The sequence below is a fragment of the Euleptes europaea genome, chromosome 11 (assembly GCF_029931775.1).
Source record: "Euleptes europaea isolate rEulEur1 chromosome 11, rEulEur1.hap1, whole genome shotgun sequence".
Lineage (NCBI taxonomy): Eukaryota > Metazoa > Chordata > Lepidosauria > Squamata > Sphaerodactylidae > Euleptes > Euleptes europaea.
The window spans coordinates 15,142,854-15,167,611 of NC_079322.1; the positions used below are offsets into that span (position 1 = coordinate 15,142,854).

Genomic DNA, 24,758 nt, shown 5'->3' on the forward strand with positions numbered 1-24,758 from the left:
AACCCAATTGGTCTATTAGGCTATTTTTTATCAGCCACGCTGTATCCACAATGGTCAGTTAAGATAATTCAAAAACTTTCCTCAATTGGCATTGACCCTGGGAGTTTGATGGATCTAGGGCTGAACAGAGCAAAAGCCAAGGTCCATCAACGCTTGCATGATATGGAGCTCCAGTCGGAAATTGCACAACTTTCTGGGGTATATAAGAATTTATTATCTGGTGGTAGCAAAGTCACAGCTCCATACCTTTCCAATATTACTTTACCCCAACTGAGATGGGCATTCTCAAGAGCACGTTTTGATGCACTCCCTTCAGCTGTTCTTCTGGGTAGATTTCTAAATCAACCCAGAGAGATGAGAAAACGCGCATGTACAGCAAGAGCAGAGGAGTCCTTGCCACATATTCTATTATATTGTGAACTCTATGAGGAACTTAGAAGATCTATAATCGAGCCCTGGTTATAACAATATGGTTATTTGCATCAACCTATAATGGAAGAAAGATTAATTATCCAATTTCTGCTTGAAGATAAAAACACTGCTATTTCTTATGATGTAGCTAAATTTTGCTGGAAGGCCATTATTAAAAGGAATGATCAAAACAAAACTGGTTATACTATTAGTGACATATCAGATGACGAGTAAAGGGTGAAGCAATGCACAATATATAATGTACAATGTTCATCTGGTACCCTATCATGTTGATGGTATGTTTGATCAGGTTGTTTTTGGTTGTTCTGATGTATTTTTGTTTTCCCTTTTTATTGTTGTTTTTACTGGTGTTGTATGGGTACTTGCACTGCTCTGTTGTTTTGTGCTGGCCAATGGCCGTAACAATAAATGTAGAAAGGTCACATACATGAGTTATTCTGGTATGTTGATCAACGGGTCCCTTCCTAAAGTATCCCATCAACCCAAAACATCAGAATCAGCCTATAACAATGCATTTCAGGGGTTTCAAATAAACACTTTTGTATAAGAAGAGGAATATTTTCATCTCCTTTTATTAATGAGTGAACAAGCTGATACTGATGTCCTCTTTCAAAATGAGCACATGACAATTTGTCCTCCACACGCTAGGCCCTGTAAAGTTTGCCACAGCCTGATTGGCCCCTCCCAATGCCTAGAGGGGGAACATATCTGCTTCCAAAAGGATTTTATTAGAAGATGCCACCACAAACTTAAGGAGAGAGCATTTATTTAACTTTTCCCTTCTTCACCAAAAGAGCTATGTTAACTTTGGGTACAGGGTGTGTGTGTATGGGGTGGGGGGGAAGAGTGAAAATGGCCTCTATAATCAGCTAATTAGTGAGTTGTCAGATCTCAGAAGCTAAGCAGGGTTGGCTCTGGTCAGTATGGATGGGAGACCTCCAAGAAATACCAGAGTCGAGACTTGGAGGCAGGGAATAGCAAACCACCTCCCAATGTCTCTTGCCTTGAAAACCCCACCAGGGGTCACCATAAGTCTGATGTGACTTGACCGCACACACACACACACACACACACACACACACACACTCATCTGTTTTATAGCTACAGCCAGGCATGCTCCCCCCAACCCAGATGAGCCAATATCAGCATCTCCCACTAGCTGCTTCCGCTTCTGGGAGTGCCTTGCACCCTGAATATATCACTGCTTTTGTCTACTTGTACTGCCAAGGTGCACTCCTGGTAACTGAAGTGAACAGAGTGCTCCATCCCCTTGTTAAGAAGAACAGTGATCCTATTTTGTTGTGTCTTTAACAGCACCGCCAATAAAAACAATTCAATGCAAGTACTCCCAAGATTATTCTGGTTTGCCCTCAAGTCACAGCTGATTTTTGGCAACCCTATAGGGCTTTCAAGGCAAGAGACGTTCAGAGGTGGCTTGCCATGGCCTGCCTCTGCACAGTGACCCTGGACTTCCTTGGTGGTCTCCCATCCGAACCTGCTTAGCTTCCGAGATCTCAGGAGACTGGGCTAGCCTGGGCTTTCCAGGCCAGGGCAAGATTATTCGAAGGAGGACAAAAGGTCACATCAGTCCTTTGATTCATGGCAGACTGTGACCTCAGAGGGCAGCCAAGAGGATCTCTTCTCTCACCACCCCTTCACAATGGTTCATCTCCAGCCAGTGATTCTGTCTCTGCCATAGCTCGAACAGCACAGTTTACAATTCTGCCCATCAGTGCCATACAGAATGAGAGTATATTCAAATGCTACAGAAGTTAATACAGACTCGTTTCCAGCTACAAGCAAAGAGAAGATGCATGCGTCCCTTGATCGAGGGCTGGAATGTAGTAAAACTTCATAAGTTGCATGTGCAAAACTCTCAGTAGCTGACCTGCTGGAGGCCTCGGAGGTTCCCCCGGCCCACGTACCTTTTCTTTAGCAAAGAGTCACAATACCGTGCCAAGAGCTCTGGAGATTTGCTGGATGACTGGGCCATTTTTGTCACCGCATTGTTATTTATAAACCGGCCACAAGCCTGCAAAACACAACGGAAAGTGAAACGTTCAAGAGATTGTCTTCAACATCAGTCAGTGGTTTCTACAGACTTTAAATCTGTTTTACCTTGTCTAGTGCAGCCACAAAGCCAGCATCATTGTTGAAAGCAGACATGACCAGTGCATTGTATTTCTTATGGACATCCAACACTGTCTGCACATACATTTTTGGATCCTAGACATTAAAAAGGAGATGGCAAAAAATTAATCTGATTTTTAATGTTTCCTCAACTACTGCATATTTGAGCACATGAACACATGAAGCTGCCTTATACTGTATCAGACCACTGGTCCATCACCCTGGCAGTGACTCTCCAGGGTCTCAGGCAGACAGGTCTTTCAACGCCACCTACTGCCTGATCCTTTAACTCAGGGGTGGGGAGTGTCAGGCCCGGGGGCCGTTTAAAGCCCGCGAAATCATTTGGTCTGGCCCTTCATGGGTCCTGGCAGATCGCTAGCTCAGAAGGATCAAAAACTGGTGATCCACCCCCTCCCGCGGACAGGAATAGCCTCTATTCAAAGCAGATGCTAGTTTGTTTTGCCGAGAAAAGGAACCTTCCCCCCCCCTTACAGAAGAGTCATTAGCTATGGAGCTGCTAGGACCACCCAAGAAACTGTGTTAACCCTTTCCCACCCAGGCCATGGAGAAACGTATTCCCTCTGTTCTACAAGAGGGCTGGGGGCAGAAGTGGCGACAATGGAGGGGTTAGAGGAGGCAGGGCCAGAATGCACTGGGGGGAGTTCTTAGCCAGTGTGTCCTCATTTCATCCCTGCAGGCGAAGGTAGCAGAAGCCGGCTGTAGAATCCAGCCCCGACCGTGCAGAGCAGGAGTAACTCTGGTGTGCGGCTGGACGGCTACGCCTAGCTGGTGCAACAGACCATCCTGTGCCACCAGGTGGGCGAGTGCGCCACTGGCTGGATGCCTGCCTGCTTGCCTGCATGGGGGGTCACCTGGGGCAGCTGCCTGCTTTGGGCTTGGTCAGCTAATTTTTAAGTTGATAATTTTGTATGGCCCATGAATGATGTTATAAATATCCAAATGGCCCTTGGCAGAAAAAAGGTTTCCCCACCCCTGCTTTAACTGGAGATGCCTGGGATTGAACATGGGACCTCCTGCATGCCAAGCAGATGCTCCACCACTGAGCCACAGCCCCTTCAGCCATCTGGTCAGTGTATAACTGACCCCTTCTTTGGGGAAAAAAGATTGCAGATTGGGACAAATACTTGGATTCCATGTTATTAATGTTTGGGCATCACCAATGACATAATTCTGTCAACTAAAAGACATTTAAGGGATCCTGATTATATGCTGGTTGGAGCTCGCAGAGTATGTTTATCCTTTTCAGTTGGTATTCTTCCCCCAATAAAAATGCCAAACTACCTACTTAAATTATCTCTTCCAAAATATAGAAGGGCATTTACGCTTGCAAATTTGATCGCCTTGCCATTGGCAGTGCTGTTAGGAAGGTTCAGTGGTACTCTGTGGATGTGGTACTAACCGAATTGACTCTATAGATCATACTTGTTTGGATTGCCCTGAATTTTCAGAATTGAGAGCTGAACTGATTTTTCCTTTGCTTAGGTAGGACTCTATCTTCAGAAGCTAAGCCTTCCTGCTTACTAAGAGATGAAGATAAACAAGTAATTTTGCATGTGGCTACATTTTTGGCAGCTGTAATAAAATCACGTTGTAACTCAGCCAGCAAATCTTGGGCTTCCCATTTAGTGTGTGATGGCTCGTGGTTTATGACTTTTGTCGCAAAAACAGTAATAAAGAAGACAACAGCAGAGACTGATTTTGCACTTAGATAAATATGCTAATTCAAAACCTCATTATTTTAGAATGTCAGTGAGCTTCTTCTAGAAGAACATCCACTGATTATTAGAAGAACATACGCACCTACAAAACCAAAGAATGTGTACCATAATATATGAATAATTAGTAGTCATCTTAACAGTAAATGATTTCATGAAAATGCAAGCATCATTATTCGACAGCCTTCAGGAAGGTTTTTTCAGTATGAAAATTTCAGCTCAGTAGAACGACTGAAATTCCCAACCATGTCATCTCCCTTAGTAGACCAAACTTAGGAACCCACTGACAACCCACCATATCTGAAATGCTGATAGGTTAGATGTCTTTGCCCAGCCACAAAAGCAGCCAGCTCCTCATATGAATGTCCAAAGCTGCTTACTGGTGAATCTCATAACTCAGCAACATTACATCCTCTCTGGAGCTAAATACATTTTAAACTGTCCTGACTTAGATGGCCCAGACTAGCCCGATCTTGTCAAGTCTTGGAAGCCAAGCAGGGTCACTCCTGGTTAGTTCTTGGATGGGAGACCACCAAGAAAGTCCAGGGTTGCTACACAGAGGCAGGCAATGGCAAACCACCTCTATAAGTCTCCTGCCTTGAAAATCCCATGAGGGGTCACCAAAAGCTGGATGTGACTTGATGGTACTTTCCACCCCCCACATTTTGCTGTTGATCACAGTACACCTCTGTTGAACTCTAAGTTTAGTTTGCCCATCCTGAATCGACAAATGGCTGCTATACATCTTTTTGTAGAAGTGCCCAAGAATGTTTTAATGGTGGAGAGCCAGCATGGTATAGCAGTTGGAGTGTGAGATTAAGATCTGGGAGACCCAGGTTCAAATCCCTCCTCTTCTCTGGAAACTTGCTGGGTAACTTTGGACCAGTCATTCTCTCTCTGCCTAGCCTACCTCACAGGCTGGCTAGTGTGAGGATAAAATGGAGGAGGAGGGAAGTGATGTGAGCTATTTTGGGTCCTTACTGGGGAGAAAAGCAGGGTAACAGCTAAAATAAACAAACACAAATTTCTGTATTCTAAACTTTAACATTTCTTAAACTGAAGCACTACTACCTGGTAATGCCGATAGAGAAAAGCCAACCCATCCACTGTTTACATATTGCTTTACAAAGAATCTCAGCTGAAATTCTAGATAACTTCCCTGACCATAAAGTTCAACAGAATTGTACTGAGATACATAAGAGTGCGCTCAAAAAGGAAGTAAGCTACGCAATATATAATCTTCTTGGGCTTTTCATATCTTGATGCCTTGGAAGTCTAAACCTCCCAAATGAACACTATGAAGTCACTGTTGAAAGGCTCTTAGAGTAACCATTTCAATTTTTTAAAGTATTTCTTGGCAAGATTATATGAAAGGAAGATGCGCACCAGGAAACAGCATGGTACAGAACGCACTCACTCCCCCTAGTCATGGGAATTAGGGTTACTGAATCTGGATGCAAACCAGAAATCAGAGCACTCCTAATTATGCAAGAGGAGTCTAATATGTGCTGTGGTATATTCAATCCTGACAGCAACTCTTCCAGCTCTTTTTAATTCATGACTTTGGGGGAATGTATACATGCCCAAAGCATACCTGACACTAAACTACTTTCGAAGGGGTACTTGCATTTAGAGCAGCTTCTCCACATTTCTCAATGGCAGCTAGACCCTGATTGTGAATGTGTGTTTCCAAAAGTTTCTTCAGCTCTCCAAGGCCATCCTGAATCCGAGACACAAGGTTATACATGCGTCCCAAATCTGAAAGAAAAGGAAGTAGATTCTTTCATTTCTGTTAACTCCTCCCCCTACCAAATCTTAATTCTTCACCAAAGTACTGTGGAGAAGCATACATTATCACATACAATTGTTTGAGTTGTTCCAGTGCAACTCCAGAGCAGTTCCCTTAGTCAATTCTGCACCACAGGACAAAGGACAACTGAAACGCCTTTGCTTAAATATTAAGCCGCATTTCACAATTCATGCTGATATAAAAACCATGAAGAAGCAGAACAAAATGTAAGCATGAAACCACTTCTGACAGAATTTTAATGGTGACTCGTCACTTAAGGAGTGGCACCACGTCTTCACGGCCTGAAGACGTGGTGCCACTCCTTACTGAACCTGAGGTGTTTTCTTAACTGGGTTGCTCTGGAAGCCTGGACAGCTCAGAGGGACCAAACAAGATGGGCAGGTTCACAGCCATTAACGGCACATAAAATAGTTCAAGGCATTAAGCAGCTGGAATTTTTTTTAAAGTGTATTGGGAAAATAGTGGCTTAGGCACAAAAACTTCAGTGTTTTGAAAACCAAACTATCCCTTTCATAAAGCAGATTATAAAAATGCAGCAAGGTCACGGCATCAAGGTTCTTCAGCCTATTATCTGTAATTGTGACATTTAGTGGTGCTTCATGCTATACAAAAATTGGGCGGCGCTCTTCAGGTGTAACCCTAAGTCCGGCCTGAAAACTGACTGGATAGCAACTTCTCTTCCAACTGTTCTTGTGCAAGAATAATTCAAATCTGGCAACCAGCCCCTGCTCATTATTAACCTCATCTGTCATCAGCAAGCGACTGGCACTAGGAGGGAGCAGAGGGCAGCCTCCATTGTGTGCATAGCTGTGCTCTAGCCAGGGGGAGGAGCAGGCTCCTTTAAGTTCACAAATTCCTCCTGAGCACTGCTGGTGCGCAGCAAAGCATGCAAGCTACATGATAGAGTGGGAAGTGACAGCAACGGTCGCTGGGCTGTTACGGGCCTCAGTCGTTAGGGACAGATACATGGGAAGGTGCTCAGCAAAATGGCTGGAGACCAGTCGGCACGTGCAACCCCCCCCCCCCCGAGCAATTCTATCTGGTGGTGCAAAAACCTCAGCGATGCCTGGGACTCCTTGACTATACTGTGCTCAGTGACTAGTGGGTGTGGGTGGTGTTGCTGTACACTCCAATGTAGTTGTGAGCTCCTTGGAGCTAGGGTTTTTTTTGGTGTGGGGGGGTCATTTATTCTTTCTACAGAAACAACCCCCACTAATCATGCTGGTGATGGGCCAGCAACTTGGGGTATGTGACTAAGCTGCCCACCATTTATTGTTACTATGTACAGCAATACAGGTTGAGTATCCCTTGTGACCAGAAGTAGTCCGTATTTCGGATCATCCCGTATTTTGGAATTTTTGCATATACATAATGAGATATCTTGGGGATGGGATCCAAGTCTAAACATGAGATTTATTTGTTTTATACATGTTGTTTATATACTTTATACACATAGCCTGAATGTAATTTTAAACCATATTTTAAATAATTTTATGTACATTGAACCATCAATGGAGCTGCTGAGGGCCTGTGAATAATGCCTGCATGCCGGCTCAAAACATCCAGGTTTTGGATCAGTCCGGATATCGGATGTCTGGATAAGGGATACTCAACCTGTACTGCTCCTCTGTAAAGAAAACCCCTCTCCTGCTTTCATGTTTTTTAAAATTTAGAGTGGGTGTGGGTGGGGAGAGCAAACCTTTCTGATTGATATACCTGCTTCATAGATATAAAGGGCACTAGTTCATATTGTTCATATCATGGTAAGAAAATAACTTATTTAGTGTGGTCTATGTTGATTAGTGCTATTTAAACTCTGAAGCCAAGTGAGCTTTCCCCTTTTTTGTGTAAAGCAAAGAAAGAATTAATTGGATCGGAGGCTTCAGTCCCATTTTAACTGCCCCATTTTGAACCATCCTGCTTCGCCGCTACATATCTCAGAGCATGTGGGTCATGTGAAGATAGAAGAACAAGCTGCTGTTTAGCCAGGATGTAGTGATATTCAGTAGGACAAAGGTCTCACCCCTTGGTAGGAAATGGTGTAATTCAATTCATTTAAGTTTTTATAACTTGAAAGATGGCCAAAAAAAAATCTGTTAGGCTTCCTGCTCTATGCAGTCAAGACCAGTCTGTCCCAATCCCCCCCCTCCCCCGGTAGCTTCTTTGTGAAAGCTGAGATAACAGGAAACTGTAACGTGGGAAGTATTTGGCCACACCACAGATCACAGCAAATTATGGTCTCAAAGGCAAATGTCAGTAGTTGGGTATAGGTGGCTTTAAAACAGGTTGCGCCAAGGTCATCTTCACAGCCTATCCCCTATAAAAGCAAACTCTTTCCTAAAGTTGCTAGAAATGACTATGGCATAAAACTGCTTGTCTGTTCACATTGTTCCTAGATAGTAAACGGCAGAATTTTACAATGGTGGGCAATAGAGAATGAACCCAGTTACCTGGAACACAGTGGCTGCATGTTTCTTTAAGCTAAACTATAAAGAACACATTTACATAAAGCTTTTATTAGACCATTTAATAGCCTGCGGAGTCTTGTGTGCCATGAGACTGCGATTGGATACAAAAACTTATTTCCCAGTATAGAGAATACAATCCCAAGCATGACAGCCAGGCAGCTGTTCCTTGGCTTGGAGGTCACGACGTAACACAGCTAAAAGCCACCAAGGAATTGCGGCAAGCACAGTTCCACTCTAGGTCTGAAGGCTCAAGTTTTAGGCTATTTAAAAGTTGGCACACAGCCCTCTGCGAGCTTTTGAGTTCATCAGAATTTGTCCTCTTACGTGTCATTTGGTTGATCCTAACTAAAGGTATTCTGTAGATGGTGTTCGCGGTTTTTGGATTTTACTTTTGGACTGGCAGAGCTGCAAATAACATCTTTTTACAAGTTACTCAGCTATCTGGCTCTACCAATGAAGAAGAAAAAGAGTTGGTTTTTATATGCCGACTTTCTCTACCACTTAAGGGAGACTCAAACTGGCTTACAATCACCTTCTCTTCCCTTCCCCACAACAGACACCCTGTGAGGTAGGTGGGGCTGAGAGAGCTCTTAACAGAACTGCGACTGGCCCAAGGTCACCCAGCTGGCTTCATGTGTAGGAGTGGGGAAACAAATCCAGTTCACCAGATTAGCCCCCGCCACTCATGTGGAGGAGTGGGAAATCAAACCCGGTTCTCCAGAGCAGAGTCCACCGCTCTAAACCACCGCTACACCACACTGGCTCTCTTCTGATGAAGCAAATTAAAATTTATGAAGCTGATGAAACTTCTGATGAAGCAAATTAAAATTAATAAAGAGCTTTGTGTGCTCCTGGGTATGTCCCATTTGTACATCCTTATTTTCAGTGTTTTTGCCCCCTATCCGTTCTACTCAATATAATGGCTCCCAGTGAAGAATTTGCCACAAGTACAAATGATGTTTGCCCTTGTCATTTCATCTTAGTTATCTTGTTAATCACTGCAAAAATGGACTTCCAAGTACCAAAGTGACTCTTGCTCGCCTCTATTTGCAGCCTCCCTTCCCACATAAGCAGTTTTCCTCAACCCCTTGTCAAACTTCCTACTTAATCGCCAGTTTTTTTCACTCAGAGCCTTTCCATTCCCCTCCATACTACAGCCTCCATGTCACATGGCTTTGGTGCATGCAGGTCTCATGATTCTCAGCACAGCCCTTTTTCAGGGCTAAAGGGGACACCTCCTCCCGTTTTCGCCATCAGAAAAGTTGGTGGACCCAATCTAGTGCCTCCACTTCCTCCTGACCACTGTCTGGGTTGCTGTAGCACATGTGTAGCCTCTGCTGTTATAGCAATAATACAGAAGCAGCAGCTGGCCCCATTGCTTGGATATGACATTCTGCAGGGGAGTCTGGAGCCCTCTTCCTTTTCAAAACATTCTGGAATGCATTTCTCTCCGCAAACTTGAGACGAGGGACATAATATCACTTGTTGCGGAGGAGGCTCACCTTCATTTTTGTCCGCATCCAACAGATTCTGGAATTCCGTGTGAAAGATCTCCAAGTGTTTTTCAATAAGGACTTGCTCGCATTTTCGTGCTAGCTCATCTTGTGTGCTCTCGTGGAGATATACCTGAACCCTACGCTGCTCCTCCAGAAGACGAGCTTCTGCCTGCAAATGTGTAAAAATAATACTTAATAGTAACTGAAACGCTGCAATATCTAAGTTGCAATGGTTCATAAATTGTTTCACTGCTATGCCTGTTCCATCTGTACTAATGAAAGGTTATCGCTGAACATTAACTGAACCTTCTAAAGTCACCCCAATGCAGGCCACTTAGGAATATATTAACCTGTTTACTTCTGTATTGCCTGATTTGTAGCAAAAAGGCCACACAGAGGACTTTTTCAGTCCTGCTCTGAGATCATTTAACTTGAGACACCAGGCTTGGGACCTGGGATCTTTTGCATGCAAAGCATATGATCTAGCACTGGCCAAAGGCCCCTCTTGCGCACTGTCTTGTATCTTACTTCTTTCATTGCATATTTCAGAAAGGGAAATGAAAGTCCAGATTCTCACTTTCATTCAACCGGGGGGCTTAATATCAATCGATAACCCTTCTTATCCTTAGCATACTGATATCTCCAATAGTGGTTTTTTGGTAAATTGTGGAGCATTCTGTTCTTTCCATTTCCTGCTTCCCTCCTGAACTTCATTAAGTGTTCATTGAATCTGAAACTATTGCAAAGACACAAAGGACAGTATTGCAAAAGCCCTTTAAAAATATTTTCTTCAGATTACATGCTACAGTTAAGATTTGGAGGATCGTATGTTAACTGTAGCAGCAAAGAAGTAAATAAATTTCCTGGTCAATTTTCCGATGCAGCCTAATTAAAAAATTATTTTATTTATTCCATTTATACCCCACCCTCCTCCAACCAGGTGGATTCCTTCTTACTACCCACACATGGAAGCCACTGTAGCTGCTTTTACATAGAGGCAGGTGCACATAAGGGGGTGAATGCTCTGCACAATACAGGCAATCCATGACTTAAGTAACGCTGTATATTAACAGCCACCATATTACTGCCACAAAGGTGCCGCCATGTGATGCATGTAACATATGTACCAGCCCTTAATATTTTTTGCACCTGTCATTCTACCAGAACATTGATACTTTGGGATCTTAGATCCCCAAAGGAAGGCTGGGATTCACATTTAAACAGGAGTAATAAATTTAAAAGCCAGGTCAAGATTTTTGTGTTTCTTATAATTAAGAATACTCCCTCACAAAGTGACAAAGCAGGAAAATAGTTTTTCATCTGTTATAAGGCTGTCTACTTTTGAAAAGCTGTAAATGCTTGAGAAACTAAGGAGTTTTCTACTTCCTGGTCATTAACAGTATCTCCAGCATCAAATTCATCATTTTGGGAAACAATCTGCCTCGAAGGCCTGCCAACCCCTTTGCTAATTTATGTAATCACTTCTTTAACATATTTATCTCCAGGACTTCAATATTTCTAGGTTATTGCTATGAATCTGTGTGCCATAACTGATCTGCTCTTGAACACATGCAGTGACCTTCACGTAGCTTTCTTTTATGCCCAGCAGTCAATAAGTCTAAAAGATCCAAACATCAAGGTAAAAAATTAGAGCAATTGCTTCTTTCTTCTGTATGTTAAAAAAAAAAAAATCGAGGCCAGGAAGAAGCCCATTAGCTAAAACATCAAAGTGCAAGAACTGTTGATGAAAAGATTTAAGTTGATTGTAATGGAAGAAAGAGTTTAAACTAGGAGTTCCAGTATCGTCAGTGGTTTCTGGATCTAGTGGGAAACGTCATGCTCACAGACCTTTTTCATATATTCTGTAACTGGATTCTGTTGCAAAAACTCAGTGCTCTCCCTTGTGTAGAACCTCTCTGTGTCAGCAAGAAACTGAGATTCAAAAGACTCTTTGTAAACTGTCAGAGTAGGCCCTTTAGCAAAAGTGTCATCTTCATTCAGCCCCAGCTCCACTAGAAGAAAAGGACCAAAAGAAAAGTATATTTACACTTCATGACACAATCTGCTCCACAGCATACATTTTGCATGCTTGTGTGTAGCTTTACAGAGAGGTGGGGGAAATGTACCTTCAAGACCGCTTGCTTAAAATTTCTAATTAGATAACCAACCAATAACCCAGTCAAACATACCCAATCAACTTTATCTTTTTTAAAAAGTTAACGTGGATGGAGGGAGAAGGAAGACTTGACCTATGTTTAAAACATACTTGAACCTTATTAGTCTTAGCTACATTTAGGTACTGTGGCTTCAGCCATAAGCCATAAAGACAGGCCCATACCCCCAATACAATACAAGGGCTATAGGATAAAGGTAGTCCCCTGTGCAAGCACCGGGTCATTACTGACCCATGTGGTGATGTCACATCATGACTATGTTTACGGGGTGGTTTGCCATTGCCTTCCCCAGTCGTCTACACTTTACCTCCAGCAATCTGGGTACTCATTTTACCAACCTTGGAAGAATGGAAGACTGAGTCTGCGCCAAGGGCTATAGATCCCAATTAATTTCAGGTTTTTTTCCCAGTTCTGGCATTCCAGAATTGCTCATTTCTAATTTCCTTAGCAAGAAGTTAATTTCTAGTTACCAGAATGGCAGTCAGTTTTCAGAAGTGAGTACAACACGCACCTTGAAACATCCAAAACCAAGGTATTATGTCACCACGTACTTCTCGATTCTATCCATGTTTACTTGGAAGTAAGTTCCAAACAAGTTCATTTATTTTGATTTCTTTGAGTTCAAAGAGACTTAATCCGAGATACCTGTGCACAGGAGTGCAGCTTCACTAAAGCAAACATTTGGACTGAATGGCTTTCATTTGGGGCAATTTTTTCACTGTGAGCGTTCTCCTCTAATGACAAACTCATATCATTTATTACACAAGACTAGTTCGCTTTCAGAAATAAATAAATATTCATCACCACACATTTGAAACTGAATGCTTGAGTCAATAAACAGTAATGGATCAAGTCAAGCCTGAACTCTCCCTAGAAGCTAAAATGACCAAACTGAGGCTATCATACTTTGATCACAATACAAGAAGACAAGACTCAGTGGAAAAGACAATAATGCTAGGAAAAGGTGAGGATAGCAGGAAAAGGGGAAGACCCAACACAAGATGGATTGACTCAATCAAGGAAGCCACGGCCCTCATTTTGCAAGACCTGAGCAAGGTTGTTAACGATAGGAGGTTTTGGAGGTCATCAATTCATAGGGTTGCTATCAGTCAGAAGCAAACTGATGACACGTAACACACACACACACCAAAAATATGCAAGATGGCAGACCCCTGAAAACATTACTGGTAAGTCTAGTCTTGGAGCAAAAGCACATGGCTCTTCCTTCTAGCCCACAGTGGGAATACTGGAATAACAGGTGGTTCACAGCTCAAATCAGTGAGGGCCACTTGCATAGTTTTACTCTCAAGGGGAGTGCATTGCTAATTATCCACAACTCCTGGTACCTTCTGTTCTTTTTGTAGCACTCTGTACCTTCACCTCTCAATTCTCCTCCCCCCCCTTCAAACTCCCTCCCTCCTAAATGTCAGTCAACAGCACACAAGGCTTCTGCTCTCAGGAGTCTTGGACACAAAACCATACAGCATGGCCTGAAAAACTGGTGATAACTTGACCATACTGCTCTGAACCCAGGCGGAGGTAATGCTAAGCGCACCTGAAGTGCAGGGAAGCGCTGGTATTTGCCCGGGGTCTTGTGCTGTGCCACCCTGCCTTCAAATAAATTCTCAATGAAAACAGGCTTTACCGTAAGACTGCACAACTCCGCTGATTAGCCTGGTGTTGATTGTTTCGCCGTTCCGTTCCTTTTCAATCAGCTTCAGCACAGCATTTGTTACCTTTTAAAATATGGATAAAAAATGGAAGATGTTTGAACTTCACATGCCCTCCTGGGCCACACGAAAATACAGAAAACAAGACATGCTATAATATGCGTATTAACTACAGTGTCCCGATAGGGCGGATAAAAAAAATATTTAAAATATATGCTTAAAAATTAATTTTAAAAATTGGATTCAATTTTTTAAAATTAATATGATAGAAATACAAATATACCCACATCATTGCTTAAAACTTGATTGCCTTCTAACAAGTTAGTGGAGTTAAAGGTCATTTTTTTCTCCAAACAGAGAAGAGTAGAGCAAAACATTTGCAGAAAGCAGGCATGTTCCTCCATTCTTCTGTATTCAGATATAAACTACCTTTTGCCCCATTTACTTGTTTGTAACATTCACTTATAAAAATTATATCTTGCCTTTCTGCCCACACAGGGCCATCAAGCCAGCTTTATTTTTTAAAAACGTTTATTTCTTTTCCTTTGTACACAGCCAGCTTTATTTAACACTGTGGGCTCCTCCTGGATCCAGGGATTAGCAAATTACCACAGGTGCTAAAGCCTAAGAGATTCTCAGCATAACCTATGGAGCCCATAAGTATGATCCTGTGGTCTTTACAAGGCCTCCAGCTCCCAAGATTCTGCAGTGTTCAAGGACACAGGAACAACAGAAGGTTGCTGAGAATTTCTTTTCCCTGCGGTGACCTGTTGCCACCAGTCTCTCTTTCCCCCATTAACAGGATACATGAATGGAGAGGGTCGCAGGGGCACCCGGATGGCCACGGAACTGTTGGGGGCAGCATCGGATTTCCCGTGATATCCTAAGCATTCTGAGAGCTTGGATTCCACCCCAGATAAAATGCTCTTTGATAATGATTTATAGTTGAAGAGTTTAGTTTGTCCAACTGTAATCCAAGATATGCACCGGGGTGGGGGGTGTTTTCCCCTCTTTATCTGTCATTTGTTATTAATTGTCTGCTATCTGTCCTCTCGGCGGGTACTGTATTTTTAGCGCCATCTGATGGTTTAGGTTACGTTTTAGATTGAGAATTGAATAGTTTTTATATATTTTCAGAATTATTATGATTTATATGTTGATTTTAATGTTGTACTTACTTCCTAAGCCCTGCTTTGGCCAGTGAGGGCGAGTCAGAAATTGAAATAATAAATAAATATAAAATAAAATTAGTTCTCACTTGCTGTAGCCTGGACAGCACAGGCTGATTGGGAGTAGAGGGCTACATGGCCCTCCCGTGAACTAGATGACTTTCAACTCACTTCAGTTCTGTGACAACCCATTGTACATTCTGATTGAAAAGTATAATTAGACATTATATGTTAACTAGATAGCACGAAATATGCAACCATTAGCAGCTACTGCTGATGTAACAAGTGTGACATCACATTCTACTCAGAACTACATGTTTATTAAAGAGCTTACAGTAAAGCTCTATATATTGCAATGCATATATGTGGGTGCATACACACACAGTTGAGTGCAAATTAGCTATTTGACAGCTGGAGAGAGTACTTTTTATTACTGCGTAGATCGAATCCACAAAACCTATTTTAAACGACGATCGAGTGTTAATCGAACCTTACAGAGCAGTAAGCAGTTCATACAGATACTCACCTGCTTATTTAATGGCCGGAATAAGCAGTCCCTCCATGTCACCAGCGCAAGCTAGGATTTGAAAAGGAGGGAAAAGACTATAAATACAAAGACAGGTGTGTGAGACATCTGAGGGGATTGTACAGTCTCCAGAATGCAGATCACTTTCAAGGAACACTTTTCCGGATCAGCTCATTTCCCAAAAAATCTAAAAGAATCTGCCCAGAGCCCCTGCTGAGGATTATGGGGCATACAACCACTGTGTGTATACCACTATGTGTGTAACATGTATACAAAACATAAACGAATTTGGATCCCATCCCCAAGGTATCTCATTTTGTATATGCAAAAATTCCAAAATAATCCAATATATGGAAAAATCCGAAATATGGACCACTTCTGGTCCCAAGCAGTTCAGATAAAGGAGCCTAAACCTGTATATACAAGTCACTTTGCATGGCCTAAATGCAAAGCAAAACACACAAAGTGACAAAAATTGAACTTTAAAGTGACTAACATTTCCTCACTCTACTAATTACATGCAAGACACCTTCCCAGCTGTTTTCTGAGTCGTTAAAATTACAGAAGGCAGAAGAGCAAAACAAGAACCTCAGTGTACTACAAGCCCCCACTCTTCACGAAGAGCCAAAAAACAGAGAGACAAGGGAGAGAAGAACAAAGATGTAGGACAGAGAAAACATTCTATTTCTTTGCTTTTAAGTAGAACTTAATGAGACTCTACCATATTTCACTGCATATAGTATACGTTCAGGGGCTGTTTAGAGCAGCCTTTACGTCCCTACGGTTTCAAACAATGCCAACGGCTGTATTGACTGTGCATTAGTGCCAAATTCTAAAATATCAAAGTTTTTGCATCTGTGGAATGTCTGCTCTGGAGGACTTATGCCACTACTTACAAGAATGTCCTCTATATGTGGAACCCAGGGCTAAATTTCTTGCAAGTTTGGTTTCTGGCCTAAATACTTGTCCTAGTGCTAAGAAATTAGTATTTCTATTAAAAGACACTGATGGGTTTGTTTCTTATAGGACTTCCCTGTATGCTCTGGCGGCAAAGAAAATAAAGTCCAATATGGTTGCCAAGGGAGCTGATCCTTCGAGTTGATTTTAATGGTTGCCAGGTCCCACTGGCCGACTGGAACACCACAATTTTTAGTTATTATGTCTCTATATGCATCAATTTAGCACAGTTTTATTATATTTATTTATTATCAACCCAGCATTTTATTAACCTCGTATTTCCTTTCAGTAAGTATCTGTGGTCTTGTTGACATGTTTGTAATGGCCTATGGCTAAATGCAAGTAAAACTATTCATTCAATTGTGAATACCCAGTTATAGCATAAACTTTCCTTGTCTCATGGCATTAAGCAAGGCAAATACTCTGCAAAGAAAAATGAACTTCTGCCCCACCCCAATCTCATTTATTTTCCTCCTTGAGGGGAGAGGGGTATTCCTGCTTGCCTCCCATGTGAGCCTAGGTCTTTTTTGCAACAGGCCATTCACAGACAAGACCCAGCTCACACAGGCACTGTTGGGAAGAAGGGCCATTCTGTTAATCTACCACATTATTTCAGGGCCAGCTCCTGGCAAATGACGAGCAAGGGGACAATAACAAGGTAAAAGGTATAAGCTATATTATTCACAATCAAAGATGACATTCATTGATAAGAAGAATGTAAAATTCACCTAGGACTGAAATACGCTGAGGCCCCCAAGAGAAAGAAACTACAAATGCTCTTTTCAGGCCAATAGTGCATGCTAGATTATCTGATGACACGGCATTACTAACACTAACCTTTATACCTAATATATTTCCAGAAAGAATTTGCATTATTTCATTTGATTGATTTGATTTTTGGTCACCCTTTCCTGGCCAAGCCAGGCTAAGAGCAGCTCACAACCTTTTAAAAACATCTAAAAACAATCCATAATTACATAAGAACTTCAACAGTAAAATCAGTCGCTCTTTCTCTGACAGCAGCAAATAATACAAATAGCATGCACACACAAGACCATTTATATCCCCACTTCATAACAATATACCCTCTAAACTTGAAAATCTAGAAACACTTACTGAATAGATTTCATATATTCCTTTGCGGCCTTCATCACACTCACGGCGAACCCAGTGTCGATTGAGGTAGGCACAAATCCCATTTAGCACTTTGCTTGAAAACCTATAATCCTCCCACTGTTGAGTGTAGAATTTGAGCACGCTCTCATCCATCAAGTCTTCCCCATCCTGAAAAGAGACAATCCACCAATACAGAAGGGGTGCAACAGCAAACTGCAATCCTGCAAGACCCCCAGCGAAGGGCACAGCTGCAGCCTGAGCATCAACTGAATACATCATACAGTGATTTGGTTTGCCACGCCATGCCTTTACCCTGGCCACTAGGCTGTCATCTCAATCCTTTCCCAGCGTGTTAATTCAGGGGTGATGTTTTGCCACAATTCACAATTCAAAACGTTTAATGGCATAGCAAGTCATTCAGGACATTCCATAGTTAATCAGATAATAAAATATAAATAGACATAGATAAAATAGAGTATGCCGAAATAAAATGAGTTTGGAATACATATAAAACAGGTATCTAAAATAGACAAATGATGATATCAGCTACTGTATTTTTGATTTGATCATAATCATTGAGGCGTACTTCAAAAACATGGCTACTGTTTCTGTAATTTCTGGATCGTAACCATTCATTAGGAATCTAAAAAGGGAATGAGAAGAGTTCCTGTTTACAATTAACGGCATTAAATGTTTGGTGCGTAAATTGACACTCCAATAAAATATGATGAATGGAATCTATCTGATTCATGCCACAACAGCAAATTCTCCTTTCCAAGGGAGTGTTATTAAATCTCCCAAATAAAACCTCCGATGGGAAACATTTAACCTTGCTAGCATAAAAGCCCTACGAAGGGAGGGATCACTTAAAGAGTAGAAATAACCCTGGAGCAAACCAAAATTGGAAGATAGACCTAATTTGGATGGGGAACAAGATGGAGGAATTGCGGGCAAGATTTTTTGTCTTTCATGGTCAAACAGTCTTTGTTTAATTACTCGGAAAATGGTTTGACTGTCCAGCATCAGTAGATTATCTACATCTATTCCCAGGATTTTCAATTTGTTTGAGATAAGTGTAAACCACTCTATATTTGCAGCTTCTCTTAATAAAAAGAAAATGAGGCGATTTTCATGTAAAGAAAAATGAATCTTGATCCAACTGGATCAAGATTCATTTTTCTTTAAATGAAAATCGCCTCATTTTCTTTTTATTAAGAGAAGCTGCAAATATAGAGTGGTTTACACTTATCTCAAACAAATTGAAAATCCTGGGAATAGATGTTTTGCCAATGCCTGAGGAAGGCTCCAACCTATCCATGAAGCATCGGTAGCTCTTTAGCTCTCTTATCTTTCTGTACACACTGCAGAGACTCCTACTTCCTCATCTCCTCAGATATCTACAGGAGATGCTAGCAACTGGTCCCTCCCTCAAACCTTCTTTTGTTTTTTGTACTGGCCACGGTGGGTTGGTAGAAAAGATAGTAAATGTCTGATGGCAATCGTATCAACTGCCTCGCTCTAACTTAAGAGCCAGAGTGGTGTAGTGGTTAAGAGTGGTGTTTTATAGGGTAAGATAAAGTATAAATCTAAGAGATTAATCAACGGGAGTCGCGCACGGTGAAGGGGGGTGATGGGGGATGGAGGGTTATAAAATGGAGGTAATGGGTAAAATGAGCATTACTATTTTTCTTTTTTGTTGTAACACTGAAACAATGTAATCCATCTTCTATGAAAATAATTTAAAAAATAAATATAAAAAAAGAGTGGTGTTTGGAGCAGTGGACTCTAATCTGGTGAACCGAGTTGGTTTCCCCACTCCTACACATGAAGCCAGCTGAGTGACCTTGGGCTAGTCACAGCTCTCTTAGAGCTCTCTCAGCCCCACCTATCTCACAGGGTGCCTGTTGTGGGGAGGGGAGGGCGGTTGTAAGCCAGTTTGATTCTTCCTGAAGTGGTAGAGCAAGTCGGCATATGAAAACCAACTCTGCTTCTTCACAAGGGGGAGTGCAGTCGTGGGCAGGAAACACAGCAGCACTTCGCTTTCCACATTAATACACTACTTAAAAGTTTCTGTAATCCAGTCAAGGATGCGGATTAATTCCAAACCACATGTGGGAAAGTTGCTGGCTATTTCTGGAAAAGCTACACACGTTGGGATTTATTCCACTGCGAATATGTTTTGCTAGAAAGAGAGGAGCAGACTGGGGTTGGGGAAAATGTTTGCTGGGTGAATCCAAGCTTCTTCAGGATGCTATGCTTTGGGACAGGCTCTGGAGTAACAATGGGGTTCCCAAGCACAGTAACTAAGAAAAGGAACGAATGATGCAGGGCAGGTTCTACTCAATAAGTCAAATCCTGGTTTTTTTCTGTATTGTCTGGGTTTCAATAGCAGGGTAAAAAAAAATAGACTGTTTTCAACATTACATCTGCTCTGGGCCCCACTGCCAAGATCCAACCTGAGGTTTTTTTTTAATTACAGGGTAAACATAAAAATGAGCTTAGTCATCATTCCACATATCATCCAGATGTCATTCTTCCTGGCAAAATTACAACGCTGTGTACTCACAATCATCAATCTTCCTGAATAATCAGAGGCATATAAAGGAAGAAGCCAAATATTAAAGATTTTCGTCACTGGTTAATTTTGCCAATTTACAGACTAAATTACATGTAAAAGGTTTCAGATGAAGTTCTGCAACAAATGTGCCTAAATCCGCTCTTAAACCACTTGCCTTGGGATTGTCAAAGGAATATTTCTGAAAACATAGAAGCCCAATATCTGTCATTGGCTCAGCTTCTGTGAGAAAGTAATCGTGACCTGCATTCTGCAGAAAGCGCTTTCAGACAGGCCATAAAAAACAGCTCTATGAAGAGAGTTAAATAAGATTACACATCAGCAAGCCCCTACACTTGCACTCTCTGGGGTCCATAAAAATCAACTCTTATTTGTAAAGATGCACAAACCCATTAGTCATACCTGCATGGCACCTGAGAGTTGTTTAATTAGTTTTACACTTTCCAGGACTTCTCATGTTACATTTACAAAGGAGCACAAGATCTGCTAAGGAGTGCACACATTCAAAAAAGGCTTTATGCATGACACCCAATACTTTGACATTATTTGCATTCAGGCAGAACTGCCACCACCTGGGGTCCCAGAACAGTACTGAATCTTGGTGAGCAAACTCTGCATGCTTGACAGAGGTCTCTTCTCCATCTCAAGATCTGGGCAGGCCTCTTGCCTCCAGTAAGACTACTGCCCCTCTGTCCTCTACCTTTCCAGTATGTGAAACATCACGAGCTGAGAATCTGGCCCATGGGGGAGGTAGCCTTGAGACTTCCTTAGCCTAAATTTATTCTAAGCACACATAGAGACAGATGAATGATGAGAATTGGGGAAGGGAAACAGAGAACTTAAAAAACAAAACAAAAGTAGGTTCTAGGTAGTTCTTTGACCAATCTTAAAGAATGCAGGGGGGATTATGCAAATGCTTCCTCCAAAAAGGTATCAAACCCACATGAACTGTCATGTGGGTTCTGCAGTCAGCATCCTGGAGTTAAGTGCAGAGCTTGCAGTGGGATGCCAAGGTTCCTGGACAGTGCACACCACATATGAGTGAAGGGGGGGCTTCCCCTGCAATGGACTATCAAGCCTCAATGGGTCTTCCACTGCTCTTCCTGAGGTACTATTGGACAGACATCCAGGTGTCAAATCCTTGAGGCTCCTGTGACCTCTCCCAGCTCTGGATATGGACTTTTGGTCAGCTTAGATAAAACTCTCCTTCCTTACACAGCAAAAGCATTTATTTCTACATTCTTCTGGACTTATTCAGAAATACTCCTTGACGTGAAGTTAAGGGGTACTAAAGTTTCCACTTTAACACCTAAGTAAGATTTTACACTGCTAAAAATGTATTTGGAATGTAAGGTTTGTCCGGCCAATAGATATTTTCACTTACTGAACTCCACTTTTAGCACTGAATCAATAAAAATTCCAAAAAGGGACATTTCAGTAACTTTCAAATGGAGGTCCAGGACCCAACAATAGCACCTAACAAAAGCTTATCAAAGCAGTCTTATCAGAAAGATCTTAACCATAATTCATAAACCCATAAAATTGTTTTTAACCTACTAGTTTTGCTTATGAAGGGTGAAGACCCCCCGAAAAATCTGTAGAAGTGACTTGTCATTTCAGCTTCAACAGTCTCAGTACCCATTTACATTAGACCTGTTCACATGTTACAGTGAACGCATGTATTTGTGTACACCTGTTTGTGAGAAAGACTGTGTTCACTTTACAAATGGAACTGGAATGAGTACCAGAATCACATGTTCAGCTGTAAATGCATGTAGAAAGAAAAAATCAAGTGTATGGCGTAAACAGGCTATATAAGCGTTCACTGTTAACTTGTGAACAAAGCTAATAATCACCGTTATTCAGATTTCTCCCGTACTCTCTGTTCTTTCTGTTGACCATTAAGCTCATAATTTGCTACTTTTCAATAACTGATTGATTACCTGGCATTCTTTAAAAGTGATCGGCTCACAGCCCACATCTAGCTCACACATTTTTAATGGGAAATTAAAAATTACTGTGCATTACTGTGATTTCATTTCAGTAAGATACTCATTTTAAAAGCTCAGGCATTTTATCTATATGATCCAATTTAACCAGTGTTTCTGACAGAATGTGAATAAACATGTTTTGACCATCTTTCTAATTATCTACATATGCAAAGACGTTATTTTAAACAACATACATTTTTAAATGGGCAGCACCATGCTGTTGGGGGGGGGCAGCTGTACACTACTTCTGCAAATTCTCTCCAATTTAGCTTTTCAGCTGACACAATTACTACCTTACCTTAAGGAGATTTGTCAAATAATTCTTCAGAAATTCTTTAAGCCGCTTATATAGTTCCAAGCCAACAAACTGAGCTCCTCCAGGTGTTTGGCCTTTTTTAGATTTAGAAGTAGGTACGCCCGCTCCTCGTGCTTGATTAGATTGGTGTACACTAGTACAGTAGTTATAAACATGACTGGCAGAATAGTTAAGGAATAGCTTTTTAAGCATGCTATGATGAAGGAACAGCAATAAGTGTGAAATTATTTAGTATTTATATAATGTATTTGAATGTTCGAAGTACTTCACATAAATTATCTTGTAAGCCTTACAACAATCCTGCCAAGTGGGCTCACTTAGGTTCCCCCCCCCCTTTAACGGACTATCAACTGCTAGCAACATTTGGTTCTTCTGAAGCATATTCAGTCATCATAAAGCTAGCTGGGTATTAAATTTACGTCATTTTCTGCATACCTGAGGAGTCCCCAAGACTGAGGGCAGCCTGATTTTGCTGCTTTTGTGAATGGCATAGGAGCCATCCTCTTCATTATTAAACACAGGGATATCCAAACCAACTGTGCAACTGATGTTTACAGTCTTCTACCATCTGATCCACCTCAGCTATAGTCACAAGATTCAATTCACAACATCCAAAACTCAGTTCACCTAATCTATGAGTAATGTTGCAACAAAGTACATTACAGCCAAGTCCAGAATCACAAGATGGTTCCATAAAAGATATCACTTCGCAGCAACAGTAAGCAATGCTTTGCCAAAACAGTAGCACATGGTGAACTCGGCCACAGATACAAAATGCCAATTATCCTAAATTTCAGACTTTCTAATTACAAAGTAAACAAAACTTATATGAGTATGTACTTGTAATAATCTAGGATTGTACCAAGTTGATGCATTTACAGCAAAATCCATTCACACATGCAGTTAATTTCTCCTCAAGTAACTGCAATCTGAATTAAAAAGCTCATATTTCAAGTATGATTATATTTAAACATTTGAAAAAACAAACGAGAGTTGTATTTCACACTCCACTACTTTAATCACCTTCCCTTAAGACATTTAATTTAAGTTACAGTTCAGGATGTAAATATATTTTGATTGGAAGCTTGGGGGAAGGGGTTAATACTTACACAACTTTATAATACACCATGTACATTGATGGTAGGATAATTTCCTTCATCAAGGATATTTTCCTTTGGCACAGCAGGAAAAAGGACAGAATTATGACAAATTCAAGGAATCAAATACACCAAATGATGCAGACAGTACCAATGTATGCCTCCTTCTCCAGTCCTCAGTGGCAGTTGCTCTCAAATTGTAAAGTACCTTCCCTGCGTACAAAAACAGGTACTAGGCTGGTACACTGACTACAAGATTGTTACCCTGTGATAACTATCCCTGTCGACATTAATTTGGATTTCAAAGCTGGAAGGTTGCATGAGATAGCATTCAGGAAGACATCTATGGTATACCAGAGACGACAACCCTCTTTCCATATAAACAGGAGGTAAACCAGAATGTCTAATGTTTCCAGTGGGTGTTTATTCACTCAATATGACTCAGCGATAAACTGGTAACAAAGCCAGAGCTAAAGCAAACTCAAGTATTAAAATGAAATTGACAGCGTACAGTTCTGTAACACCACAAAGCTTCCAATTGGTCCATTTGTATAAGACCAAGAGATGTGAAGGCCTGCAAAAAAAATTGGAAAAATTTTGGAGATAAAAATTTTTCCCCCTCCAAAGACTTTTTTCCAGTTTTGCCAATGGAAAAATATAGGTTAAAACAACAGGATTAAAACATATAAATTTACAGAAGGCCACCTAATTTTACATACTGCAATAAAGAATTCCTAATGTGAGGAAAGCCTGTCATAGTTGTAGACAGAGGACCAATGATTAAGATGCTAACACCCTTCAAGGGAATGGAGACAGGAATGAGGGCTAAGGGAGGCCAGCTGAACTATTAACTGTTGCTGCCTCACCCATATGCCTGGCAGAACATTTCTGTCTTACAGGCCCTGCAGATAGGTTGTGCACTCCTGGGTCTCATTCGACAGAGAGTTCCACTAGGCTGGGGCCAGAACCGAAAAAGCCCTGGCTGAGGACAGCTGGACAGCCTGGGGGTCAGGGACCGCCAATAAGTTGTACCCCTAATGACCCCAAGGCTCTTTGGGGGGGTATCGGGAGAGGCAGTCCCACAGATACAAAGGT

General features: G+C 41.6%; 1 protein-coding gene across 1 annotated transcript in view; it reads right to left on the reverse strand.

Moving 5' to 3' along the window:
* The window catches only part of CUL1 (cullin 1), a 68,633-nt gene that overhangs the window by 17,586 nt on the left and 26,289 nt on the right, over nt 1-24,758 (reverse strand). Inside the window, exons 3-11 of the mRNA XM_056857506.1 lie at nt 22,549-22,723; nt 17,685-17,852; nt 15,612-15,662; nt 13,892-13,982; nt 11,921-12,084; nt 10,079-10,241; nt 5,926-6,056; nt 2,551-2,658; nt 2,358-2,464 (exon numbers count right to left, since the gene is read on the reverse strand). Coding sequence (XP_056713484.1) covers nt 2,358-2,464; nt 2,551-2,658; nt 5,926-6,056; nt 10,079-10,241; nt 11,921-12,084; nt 13,892-13,982; nt 15,612-15,662; nt 17,685-17,852; nt 22,549-22,723 — 1,158 coding nt within the window. The remainder of the gene's footprint in view (nt 1-2,357; nt 2,465-2,550; nt 2,659-5,925; nt 6,057-10,078; nt 10,242-11,920; nt 12,085-13,891; nt 13,983-15,611; nt 15,663-17,684; nt 17,853-22,548; nt 22,724-24,758) is intronic.